This window comes from Eumetopias jubatus, unplaced genomic scaffold (genome assembly GCF_037043125.1).
Source record: "Eumetopias jubatus isolate StellerSeaLion01/CBP00866 unplaced genomic scaffold, mEumJub1_p1.0 scaffold_7, whole genome shotgun sequence".
In the NCBI taxonomy this organism is placed as follows: domain Eukaryota; kingdom Metazoa; phylum Chordata; class Mammalia; order Carnivora; family Otariidae; genus Eumetopias; species Eumetopias jubatus.
Window position 1 is genome coordinate 73,425,311 of NW_028274813.1, and position 13,369 is coordinate 73,438,679.

The following is a 13,369-nucleotide window of genomic DNA, read 5'->3' on the forward strand; positions in this document are numbered from 1 at the left end:
ATTTCTTTGTAACTTTAATTCACAAGATATACTTGCTAGGTAACTAAACTGGCAAGCTAACAAGTTTTAAATACATAGAAAGTTACTTTGAGAATTCCAGCCTTGGTTGGCCTAACCGGCACACTTGTAACATAAAACTAAGTCTAGGGTCTTCAGTACTCATTTTCCATGAAAAGTTTAGCAATGCAAGATGAAAAAAAAAGTAAACAACTGACTTGATAAAATAATCTAATGATTAAACAGAAAATTAGATTTTAAAAAAGACAATACCATTTACAGGATTTAGGGCTTCTTTCTGCATCACTGCTGAGTGCGATGATGTTATTTCCTCTTCCATTTGCTGATCTTTTAAACCGTCATCGCTGGAGCTCTTAAGCTCTGAGAACTTCCATTCAGTGTAGCTCATCTGCTTCAGAATAAGGACAACAAATATAACTACAGTTGGCCCTTGAACAACATGGGGGTTGGGGACACCAAAAATCTGCATATAACTTCTGGACCCCACCCCAAACTGAACTACTAATAACCTACTATTGACCAGAAACCTTACCAATAACATAAACAGTTGATTAACGCATTCTGTATATGTATTATATACTATATTCTTACAATAAAGGAAGCTAGAGCAAAGAAAATATTAAGAAAACCATAAGGATTATCAGCAATAGCCAAACTATGGAAAGAGCCCAAATGTTCATTGACTGATGAATGGATAAAGAAGAGGTGGTGTGTGTGTGTGTGTGTGTGTGTGTGTGTGTGTGTGTAAAATGGAATATTACTCAGCCTTCAAAAAGAATGAAGTCTTGCCATTTGCCACAGTGTAGATGGAGCTAGAGCATATTATGCTAAATGAAGTCAGTCAGAGAAAGACAAATACCATATGATTTCACTCATATGAGGAATTTAAGAAACAAAAAGATGAACATATGGGAAGGAAAAAAAAAAGAGAGGGAAGGAAACCATAAGAGACTCTTGATGATAGAGAACAAACAATAGAGTAACAATGAGGGTTGATGGAGGGAAGGGAGTGTGATGGGTGACGGGTATTAAGAAGGTCACTTGTGGTGATGAGTACTTGGTGTTACATGTAAGTGATGAATCACTAAATTCTACTCCTGAAACCGATATTACACTATAACTAACTAGAATTTAAATAAAAATTTGGAAAAAAAAAAAAAGAGTAGAGTGAGCTCCAGAGGTGTCTGGAAGAATTCTAGTGTTTGTTGCAGTAACCTTATCAGACCACCAAGATGGCGATGCAAGTGGCCAAGAGGAGTAACATTTGACTTCCACCTGAAGTAAATCGGATTTTACATATAAGAAATTTGCCATACAAAATCACAGCTGAAGAAATGTATGATATATTTGGTAAATATCGACCTATTCGTCAAATCTGAGTGGGGAACACACCCAAAACTAGAGAAACAGCTTATGTGGTCTGTGAAGACATCTTTGATGCCAAGAAGGTACGTGATCATATTTCAGGATTCAATGTTTGTAACAGACACCTGGTGGCTTTGTACTATAATGTCAACAGGGCATTTCAGAAGGTGGACACAGGGACGCCTGGGTGGCTCAGTCGGTTAAGTGGCTGCCTTTGGCCCGGGTCATGATCCCAGGGTCCTGGGATCGAGTCCCACATCGGGCTCCTTGCTCAGCAGGGAGCCCGCTTCTCCCTTTCTCTCCCTCTGCTTGTGCTCTCTCTGTCAAATAAATAAAATCTTAAAAAAAAAAAGAAGATGGACACAAAAAAGAAGAGCAATTGAAGCTTCACAAGGAGAAATATGGCATCAACACATAGCCACCAAAATAAAGGTTTTCTGCATTTTCATTTTAGACTAAAACCCATAAATGACCATCATCACCCTTCTTTTTAATTAATGCTGAATGTTTTAATTTCTTATTCAAGATTCAAAAGGACCTGCTTGAAACTTTGACACATGTTAGAATATGTTATGGGAATAAACTTACAACTTTTTGTAAAAAAAAATTAGGAAAAAAAATCATAAGGAAGTGAAAATATATTCATAATACTATATTTATTGAAAAAAACCCTCATGTAGGGGCACCTGGGTGGCTCAGTCATTAAGCATCTGCCTTCGGCTCGGGTCATGATCCCAGGATCCTGGGATTGAGCCCCGCATCGGACTCCCTGCTCTGCGGGAGGCCTGCTTCTCCCTCTCCCACTCCCCCTGCTTGTGTTCCCGCTCTCGCTGTGTCTCTGTCAAAAAAATAAATAAAATCTTAAAAAACAACAACAACAACAAAAAAACCCTCATGTATAAGTGGACCTATGTAGCTCAAATCCATGTTGTTCAAAGATCAACTGTATATATATTATATAATTATAATAATTTCATAAAATTAATAATTATATTAATGTAATTATCCAATACAATATACATGATTATAACATAATCATATTATTTAATCTTGTGATAATATATATTTACAATCTCATATATTTTTAGGTGCTACATTGTAACTTTAGTTTCCTATGAAGAAAAGACAGTATAAAGCATGTAGTAGGTGTCCAATAAATATTTGCTCTTTAACTTATTTTGACTACAGTTGAGGTAGACTGGTAAAATTCTCAGTATAAATTGCAGAGTCCATAAGCTGTTGAATTAAATTACATTGAAATTAAGTGAACAGTTCAGAGTTTTATTAAACTACCTGTGTTTGAGGAAACACATGTTGGCCACAAAAAAAAAAAAAAAACATGATTATTGCTGATCTTGGGTGTCTGCTTCTACCTGAGAATAATATATCTGGGGACCCTACAACCCATATTTTAACTCTGCAGGGTTTCTAAGGCCTTACTTGTAGTATATTTCCGGTTAAGATGTTATGACTAAGATATTCCATTCTGTTCTTCCCTTGGATGCCTGTTCTTTTGCCATGTTTTCTTCTCGAGTAGCTTGCAACCTGATGTTCCCTTTCCTTTCTTTCTCCTACCTGTGGAGGTTTTCGCTTAGCTTGATACCGGCCAGCTTCAATGGGAATCTCAGCAAGTGCCATCTGGTCCTAAATAGAAGGATCAGAGACAGCCTTACAAGATGAGAGTTTAACAGCCTAGCATGAGACTTCATGCTTCTCCTGCCACAGAGCTGAGAGATGCCATCTCTCTCTCCTCCCAACAATAAAACCCAGGGTTTTGCTTCCTCGGTAGGCTCACAGCACTACGAGGGATGCAGAATAAGTTTGCCGAACACGTGACATTCACAGGAGGCATTTCTTATACTACAATTTTAATACTGTTTTCCTCAACTATGCTCCACAGGATTGGTGGAGATCTGCTACCTGGGGAGAAAAAGAAGCCTTTTCCTTTTCAGATGAAATCTCTAAACTGTCTTTGGTGTCCTTCTCCTCAGGCTGAGCTTCTGGTTTCAGGAAGCTCTCTGGGGATAGGTAGAAAGACTTCCAATCCAGTTTCGCCTCAACAAATCCACTGGGGTTCCCCGCAGGGTCAGTGAGGTTAAAAGCACCTGAGAGACAAACAGACATTAATAAGATCTGATCACATTAAGTAGGCAAGAATTTACCAGAGCCTCATCTCTTCCCCGATTTTGAATTTTACCATATTTTGTTTGTCATTAATTAACATCCATTACATAAGCATAATGATAACACACTCAGGAGTAACATAAAATAGCGTGAATATTAATATTCACTTAGAATATTCGTGGGGGAAGATGGGTACCTCCAGGTTTCAGGAAGGGATAGTCAAAAGACGTATGGAAAGATACACCTTGCTTGTCATCAGTCACCCAGCTAATAAACATGCATTATTATTATTACCTAATGCTTGCTAAGCCTTAGGTAGACCGAAGAAACCATTATCTACACTCAAGTGGTCCCTATTTCTAAAATAACAAAAGCCAAGAAAACTTCAGCAAAATTGCTTTTTCTAAATGCCAGACTTCTGATTTGTAACACTGATTAATTTAACAGACGGCCCATATTGCCTCTTCTTTTTGGCAAAGAATGAGTTGTGAGAGAAGTGTCGGCTTTTTTTTTTTTTTTTTTTTTAGCTCTTGTGGTATCAGAAGGAGGGAGGCCTCACACACTTTCTGGAACATCCAGAAGCTTGTTAAACATAGTTGGTACTGGCTAGACCCAACCATACTTGGTAATGAGAGCACAGACACCCCTGCCTCACCCTCCCAATACCGGAACCAGAGAGTTGACCCTTCCTAAGTTCACATCAGTTCCATATTGGGGAAAAAAAGATCCAAGAAATTTGCCTTTGTCATGATGTGGCATGAAAGTCTAACTTGTGCTTAGAAGAAGCAAGAAAATTATGGGAGAGTATTAAGGACACAGCTTATAGTCTGTATCTAGTCATGTGCTAAGAAACAATAGGCCGGGGCACCTGGGTAGCTCAGTTGTTGAGTGTCTGCCTTCAGCTCAGGTCATGATCCCAGGGTCCTGGGATCAAGCCCCGCATCAGGCTCCCTGCTCAGCGGGAAGCCTGCTTCTCCCTCTCCCACTCCCCCTGCTTGTGTTCCCTCTTTCACTGTCTCTCTGTCAAATAAATAAAATATTTTAAAAAAAAAAGAAAGAAAGAAACAATAGGCCGTAAGTAAACACAAATACTGGCAAGCACTACAGAGTCAGAAAAGGTTTGTTCAGAGATGGATGTATGGACTTCAGGTTGGTGGGTCTACCCACTTAAGAACCTTGCTTTTGTTGCTAAAAAAAAGGGGGGGGGGAGCAGAAGCAGCCAATGTTTCCATAGGATTGGTGAGGCAATGAGTCTTCTGCTCTGTTGCTCTTGACCATATTCTAAAATCCTCTCAGCAGGTTTTTTAAGAGAGACTGTTCCAAGCAAGTAATCAAAGAAAAGTAAAACACGAAGACAACACTGGGCGGAGAGCATAAAGATGTAATAACCTCGATCTCCCACCTTTAATGGATTTGTTTTGCGCAAGGGGAAGCAAGGGCACTTGGACTCGGCCAAGGTACGAGCCAGGCTCTGAGTCTTCATCATCAAAAACGTACACAGACAGGGCCTCCTGCCTCAGATATTTATCCAGGTCAGAGGTCACAAGCACTGGGAATCGAGCCTGGTCTCTAAAGCAGGGATTGTTACTGGCTGGAATGATGGCAGTGTCGTGGTCAGAGAAGGTGAAGAAGCGGTACATGACGTATGGACTGGGCTGGGTTCCCAGCTGTCGACTCCGGAGGCCGTAGCATCTGATGATTTCCACCCGCAGCTCATTCTGATGCTTCCAAGTCTCTGATCTGGACTGGAGAGATGTTGGTCTTGGATGAAGGAAAAGGGCAGCCTGAGAGACCTGTAGCTGAAGCCCGGCACCCTTGATGAGGAAGAGCTATGACCTAAGGAACTGCTGAATTCTGACTGGGTCACAGAAACCTAATGACTTTCCTGGGCCTGCACACTAGCTCTGGCAGATAGTTATTTGAAAGAGGTGCTGGCCCTCAAGGCTTATCTTAGAGAATGGAACAGAGAAGCTAGTTTGTTCACAGCAGGGGGGAGGCAGCTAGCTCCAAGGGTACAATTTCATTTCAAACCCAAGCTTGACCAAGGGAAGAATCTGGATTGGTTATGGCACGACAGTTTTTTTCCTTCATTCACATTCAGCAAATACTTATTGAGAGTGGAAGACTGAGCTGTTCTCATGACCTGCTTGGCTGTGGCTCCTTTGAGATGCTTGGGCACATCCTTTCTCTCACCTTATCCTCCCGCGCCTCCCAGGCTCCAAGCACACTGGCTGACAGGTAGGCCTGAGCTTTCTTTCGCTTATTGCCTGCTTGTAGGCTGGATCCTATGGGGAAGCGCAGCCTCATCCAGTATTCTAGCACCCCGAAGTCTTCTCCACCAGCTCCTGGATAGCAGAAAGCATGAAAGGCATGGACGATACGGATGGTGTGGCGAGGATTAAGAATAAAGGCTGAGGAAGAAAATGGGAAACCACCAGAAGAGCAACTATAGACTCTGGGAAATTCCACATTAGTCCTGGGAGCTGTGGGAAACCAACAGCACTTACCAGTAAGTGTGGTAGAGCCATGGACTTTCTCCACAGTCTCCAGCACCCTCTCACAGCAAATCCATCCAGCTGCAAGGGTGTGGTGCTCACTGGCTATAGCCTGGTGTAGATCAAGCTGGGCTGAAGCCCCACGAAGGTAGTTCAAAAAAAGGGAATCTGTTTCCACCACATACTGGGAGGTGAAGTCATAGAGGGGCTGTGGCCCCACAGCTAGTGGGGTACAATGGGTTTCAAAATCATAGAAGGAATAGGTGCAGAAAGTGGTAGGTTGAGTGTCTCCAGCCTGAGCCAGGGCAGCAGATGTCAGGAAGGCCTGGTGGATGTGTAGTTCAAAAAGATTTTCACTCTGATGCAGCAGAGAAATGTCCACTTTCTCCTCATCTCCATTAGCTGGCAGGGTTTCCAGACATAAGGACAACTGTCGGGTGCCATAAGCCACATCTTTGAGCTGTTCTAGAGGGAAAAGAAAACTGCCTATCCATTAAAGCATAGACAGCTCTTCCTTAGGGTAAAATAAGTTGGACAGAAGGAGAATAAAAATCATGATGAACGTCCAAATTGTTGATGATTTCGAGACACCATGTAATTCAAAAAGAAAAGCAAAAGAATGACAACCAGGAGCTTTGATTTCTGACGGCCAACTAACCCAAGGCCTGCTTTAGAGATAAGGTACAAAATGAATGACTGGAAAGTAAATGCTAAGCTCAGGAAAACACTGGAGGCACAATTTCATCTACAGATGTCATTGTTTTATCTTACAGCAAAGTCCTATGAATTAATTGTTAATTCCAATAGAGAAGCACTAGAAACACAACATAGGAGTATTTCCAAAAATTTGGGATGTGGGCCATCAAGAGAATACCAAGATATAGTCATGGTGCCTACTACATGACATTGGGCTCCACCAAGAAATGATTTCCCTTCCAGCCAGATCAGTCATAAGAATCTACACTGTTAAGAATTTAGTTTCAACACAAGAAGGCAAAAAAAAAAAAAAAAAAAAAAAAAAATCCACTGTTAAGTCAAAGAGTAATGGAGTAAAAAGTTGGAGAGGAAACTTACTGGAAATAGATTGAAAATACTGGCAAAGGGATGAAAAGATATGTAAGACAGTCTATCAAATCTGTGCATTACTTCCCATGTCCAACCAATCAGAAACTTTGATATATAGTCTGCTTCAAATCGGGGAGTTATTTGAATCATCACAATGTGTGTCGATGATGAAATTCATATACTGAGAGTTAATGTAGTAGAATAAAAATATTTTGAACACATCAGAATGTCTTCCTGCCCAAAATAAATGGAGTACAAAAAGATTAGATTAATGGTTTCTTAACTGATAAGATTAACGTAACTAAAATAGATTTAAAGTTTTGCATTCCACGGCCCACGGCTAAAAATCTTAGCGTATAAAAAAATTCTACAAATGAATAAAATGCTATCAAGAAACAGGTAAAGGACAGAAACAGGCAATTCTCAAAAGACACAATATAAATAACTGGTACACATATGAAAAACTCCTTGATCTTACCAGGAATGAAAGAACTATAAGTTAAAGCAAATAAGTCTTCAGAAGTAGATAAGAGGATTTATCCTGTACTGTCCCAGGAGAAAGACCCTGAATCTGAAAGACATGAGAATTTCAATCCAAGGGAGGATTTCCTTTGTTACATGGCAGCGACTTTTTTAATAGACTGGCCCTGGCATGGATAAATCATGCCCCAGCATGACCCACCTCCCTTCACTCTAGCTCCGCACTCACTAAGTAAGCTCCTTCCTGATTCTGCTTCCCAGAGAGAGGACTGCCCTGAACACTAGTTCCAGACCATCTCATGGCAGCAATGAAACAGCCACTATCATAAAATAATAAATGAACATTCTGATTTAAATATCGATCTTTGGTGAATTTGGTTAGTGTGAGTCAGGTCTCTGAAAACTGAGTCTAATAACAAAGCCAACATTCTTGACAGTTGAGACTGAGACCAGCTCCTGGTCAGCAGCAACTGTCCTAAATAAAGGAAGTACCACACTGTGAAATTTGCATAAGTGTCTGGCCAGCTGCCCTGTCACGTCGACATCCTCAAACTGCAACAAAGAACCGAGAGACTTTTAGAGAGAAGTCACAGAAAAGGATGATGAGAGATGAGTGATAAAGCTCTATATTGGCCTGGGTTGAGGAAACAACCTTGAGAGAGGAAGTGTGTTACGCCAACCTGGGGGCCGACAGTGATATGCTCTCAATTCTCAAAACAAATTCAGCAATCACTGGGCCCTGTTGAAACTCTTCAGAGGAATCAGAGGAAGACACTGCCACGAAAGAGGAAAAGAAGGCGCTACCCATGTGTGAAAACACCAAAGACGGTAGGACGAAGAACAGGAGGGACGTGTCTCCTGCCGAGACGCAAAAGGCCTCCTTCCAGGCAGGCGCACAGAGGCAGCACAAGCATTAGCTACGTGACGGGTCCAAGATGAGAACAAAGGACTAAGACTTGCCGGATAGCGGAAGGCCATGGCTTCTCAAAATACCTTCCAGCTGATTGATACGATTGTTCTTGAGGTCTAGCAGTTGATTCAACCTCTCCAGTCTTTCTTTTTGATCTTTACTTTCATTATCGGCTTTTGTCATCATCGCCTCCAGTTCCTCCTGAAAAAAAAATAACGTCTGAACTTTTCTATCTCAGTGGCCCAGCACCAAAGGGCCCAAATAAAAAGGTGGCACTTGTTCGGGTGAAGGAGATTCCGCTATCTCCTTAACAGGGCAGACTGATCCACTAGAAAAAATCCTGGGGTCATCACAGACTCCTCCAGGACCAGTTGTCCTATTGGTGCCATAGGATAACAGTTTCCTGATTCTGGGAAAACTGGAACCAGAAGCCTGGTTTTCATTAGCTGCTGTTTTCATTAGCTGGCCCCTTCACCAGCTTCTACTGCCAAGGTGCCACAGGCACGTGCGAGTCCTCCAGTGTGTCAAAGGACGGCACATTCTGTGTTGCACGGAGCAGCATATCGCCTCGCAACAGCCCTGGAAACTAGGGCCTCACTTAATTCCCAGTGTGGAAGTGGTCCCCAAGTGCCCATTTATCTACCCCCTTCCTGTACCACCTTTTCTTGCACCTGATAGCACACGTTGATTTTATGCTGCAGAATGAGCATGTCTCTGGTCTTTTCTAGTTCCAGCGTGGTCTCCGCATGCGACACTTGCAACTCACTTAGCATCTGGGACAGTTTCTTTTCTTCTTGGTTTTTTGGTTCACAGGGCTATCGGGAGAAAAGCATGGGTAAAAGGGAACAGAAATATGAGAGGCACGGTGATAACTATCCTCAAAGCAGTTGTTGGTAATAGGAAAATACCAGCAACAGGAGTAAAAGGGGACTGTGGCACTTCACAAGGGCTTTCTCCCCTAGTTGCTCATGTTCAGTAGCAGCAGTAAGTTACACAGCCTCTAATAGCTTGTTGGCTCTTCTGCAGATCATTGCAAGTCCTTGTCTGAAAAAGCATTCTAAATGCTGTGAGCTGTAAAGGGTGGGAAAAATGTGTGGAGCTCATGAAGCTATCTGTATTCTCAGCCTTCTCACGGCCTTCTGAAGACTGCCCTCAAGCATTGTCTCTTCCAGGGGTATTTGCCAGACATCCCTCTATACAGGGGATCCCTCTGTTCAGGGGACTTGCTTGATTAGGCATGCTCTTACCTCTGTTGGAGTGGTCTCTTGGAATAGAGCTGGGTGAGTGGCTGGTTCAGATTGCCTGTCAAGAGACTGGGAAATTGTCTCTTGATTTTGGAGGATCTCTACTTCCTGCTTATGCTTCTGAAGCAGATTGGTGACTTCAAGCTGCAGATCCTTGTTTTGAGCTGCGGGGTGGGGGGTGGGAAATCATCCAGAAAGTTGAAACTCTGTAGTTATCAGAAATCAAGCTTAAAGTTGGACCAAGTGCTAATTAAATTTTCCCACTGATGTTTATTTTATAAATTTACCTTTAGAGAAGCAATTTCATCTTATTTCTACAGAGGGGTTCCAGCTTATTGACCCAGTAAACTGAGCTGACACTTGGGACTCAAAAAACACCTGCAGAACTGTAAAAAAAACAACACAACCACCACCAGCAGCAAACAGAGCCACTTGACTGACTGGGATAGTGCGAACTTTTTTTTTCTTTTTTAAATTTTTACTTTAAGTAGGCTCCACACCCAATGTGGGGCTTGAACTCACAACCATGAGATTAAGAGTTGCATGTTCTTCCAACTGAGCCAGCCAGGTACCTCTACAGTGCAAACTTTTCTTTTTTAAAAAGATTTTATTTATTTATTTATTATTTATTTGAGAAAGAGAGAGCATGAGGTGAAGGGGAAAGGTGGAGGGGGAGGGAGAAGCAGACTCCCCACTGAGCAGGGAGCCTGACAGAGGGCTCGATCCAGGACCCTGAGATCATGACCTGAGCCAAAGGCAGATGCTTAACTGACTGAGCCACCCAGGTGCCCTACAGTGCAAACTTTTTGCTAGCACCAGCCAAACCAGTATCTCCCCAACTCTATTCTGACTTCCATGCTATCGGTTCCCTGGGACACCTCCCAGTCCCACCCTGACCTGGAGGGAGGGAGAATGGGCATTTGGGCATTTCTGCATGCCTGTGTTTGGGTGGGTGGGTATGGGTGTTTCAGGGAAGGAAGGTGATCAGTGTTTAGTGATCATTTCATTATCATGCATTAGAGGAGGGAGTTTAGATTAGATTATCCCAAAGTGCTTACAATACTTTGTATCTCATATATACTACAAGGTCCTTAGCATGTGCTCCTGAGCTTTAACCCTTTATGGTTCCTAGCTCTATTTTTCTTGATATTTCTTTTCCTTCACTCCTCTATGTGAATATACTAGAATCTAATGAAATCTATCCTTGATATGACTAAATATTAAGGTCGAGCCTAGCAAAAAGAAGTGAGACAACAGTCTCTTTGACAGTATTTAAAAATGTTCAGAATAACTATCTACTGTGATTCAGAGTTAAGACAGGAAAAATGGAAGTAGCAACCAAGAGCAGTAATTTGCTTCACAGTTTGAGGTGCTAAAACAAAACAAAACAAAACAAAACAAAAAGCAAGACTCCCAGTCACCTTTAGAATAATTGGTAAGAATAAAAGGCATTTTCAATAAATAAAGTGAATGTTTAAGAACAATACATTTACGGGGTGCCTGGGTGGTTTAGTTGGTTGAGTATCCGTTCAACTCTTTTTTTTTTTAAAGATTTTATTTATTTATTTGAGAGAGAGAGAGAATGAGAGATAGAAAGCACGAGAGGGAAGAGGGTCAGAGGGAGAAGCAGACTCCCTGCTGAGCAGGAAGCCCGATGTGGGACTCCAGGATCATGACCTGAGCCGAAGGCAGTCGCTTAACCAACTGAGCCACCCAGGCGCCCACATCCATTCAACTCTTGATTTTGGCTCAGGTCATGATCTCAGGGTCGTGAGACTGAGCCTCGCCCTGGGCTCCATGCTGGGCACGAAGCCTGCTTAAGATTCTCTCTCTCTCTCTCTCTCTCTCAAAAAGCAAATAAATAAATAAAAACAATAAATTTAAGAGTTGTCATCCTCTCAAATGAAAACTCATTACATATAAAAACCTCTGTGTGTAAGGTAGGTGTCATGCTTTCTTGATTGTAAATCTGATCTGACTGCCAGCTTGCCAGTGTTCTTATGCTAGTTATCTCTGATCCACACAAAAATAGGATCAGGTGAGGGGATTGGAGAGGACTGGAGAAATGCTGGCCCAAGGTCCCTTCTCCCACACCAGACACAGAGGATGCCTCACTTGAGAAAGGTCTTCACAGCCTGACCTACCTTTCTCTCTGGACAGCTGAAGTAAGACTTTCCTCTTCTCCTCCAACTCACTGTCCAGCTGGTCCTGCAACTGAGAGACTTTCTGCTGTAGCTGTTCTCCTAGGAGCTCAGTGCTCCAGTGAGGCTGATTACTGCTGTCCAGCATGCTGAAAATGGGAAGCACGTAAGGAGCGAGGAGAAAGTTGGATAAATACTCAAAGCTGTGTGATGTGACGTCTTTATTACACAGTTTCAGCATCTCCTGGGCCTAGCGCATCATTCATTCCCCTACATGTTTTTTCTGTCCGTGCTTTCTCTGTAACTGTCATTTACCAACTGCCTTGGAACTTCGGGGCTCTACTGAGGAGTTCCTCAGTATCACTTCTGTTTAGGTCTCAGATAGCCCACTGAGCAAACAACCCAAGTCACATCTATTTCCCAAGGAACTTCTCCAGCATGATGGTTTTCTTCAGGTACTGTGTACCAAGACATTCTCAGGCCTACTGAATTAAAAATGAGGAACAGGGGCACCTGACCGGCTCAGCCGGAAGAGCACATGAGTCTTGACCACAGGGATGTAAGTTCAAGCCCCATGTTGTGTGCAGAGGTTACTTAAATAAATAGACTTTCAAAAAAATGAGAAACAAAATATTCCTCTTTTCCTTACTCCATTCCTCTATCTTCACTAATGGCTGGTTTAGAGAATACTTGCCTTTGAACTAGATTATAAATTACTACACTGAAGGGCAGGAACTACCTTTTTCAATGACTGTACCCTGTACACCATTGTGACTAGCTGTCAGGGCAGACCCATTTTGAGTGTAAAACACATGGTCTGTCTTTGATTATTTACATGAGTGAAGTGACATTGATAATCAAGCTATTACTTCTGCAGATGTCTTTTTCCTATTTTTCATTTGAATAAATGTGGTCCAAGAACAACTTGCTTAAGTTAGTATTAAGAGTTCTGGGGGCACCTGGGTGGCTCATTTGGTTAAGCGTCTGACTCTTGATCTCAGTGATGTGAGTTCAAGCCCTGCAATGGGCTTCACACTGGGCATGGAGCCCACTTAAAAAAAAAAAGTTCTGGGTGCCTGGGTGGCTCAGTCGTGAAGCGTCTGCCTTCGGTTCAGGTCATGATCCCAGGGTCCTGGGATCGAGTCCCACATTGGGCTTCCTGCTCAGTGAGAAGCCTGCTTCTCCCTCTCCCACTCCCCCTGCTTGTGTTCCCTCTCTCACTGTGTCTCTCTCTGTCAAATAAACAAACAAAAAAAATCTTTAAAAAAAATTCTTGGCACCTCCTAGCCATACATTACATGATGATCCAAGCAGATAACATTCTGAGTGATGAAGGGAAGGGGCTAATAGTAATGTTTGCTACATAGACTCTTCAAAGTGAATAATCCCCACACCACTTTGTTTCACTGAGTTGAAGAGCATCAGATATTCCCAGGATGCTCCCATACCATCTCTCCAATCTGTCCCCTACTGCCTTTAAGAAGGCACATTTAACTTCTTTTTAAACTTTCAGGTATTTTATTTTAT

At 42.3% G+C, this 13,369-nt stretch overlaps 1 protein-coding gene and 1 pseudogene across 1 annotated transcript in view; one reads left to right on the forward strand and one right to left on the reverse strand.

The window, feature by feature from the left end:
- RPGRIP1 (RPGR interacting protein 1) overlaps positions 1-13,369 on the reverse strand; it is a 68,552-nt gene that overhangs the window by 32,315 nt on the left and 22,868 nt on the right. The window contains 11 exon segments of the mRNA XM_088024680.1: positions 271-409; positions 2,824-3,027; positions 3,245-3,271; positions 3,274-3,488; positions 4,910-5,252; positions 5,701-5,852; positions 6,015-6,467; positions 8,541-8,658; positions 9,129-9,272; positions 9,705-9,865; positions 11,846-11,991. Of these exon segments, the coding sequence (XP_087880806.1) occupies positions 271-409; positions 2,824-3,027; positions 3,245-3,271; positions 3,274-3,488; positions 4,910-5,252; positions 5,701-5,852; positions 6,015-6,467; positions 8,541-8,658; positions 9,129-9,272; positions 9,705-9,865; positions 11,846-11,991 (2,102 nt within the window).
- Positions 1,251-1,813, forward strand: LOC114202113 (splicing factor 3B subunit 6-like; annotated as a pseudogene).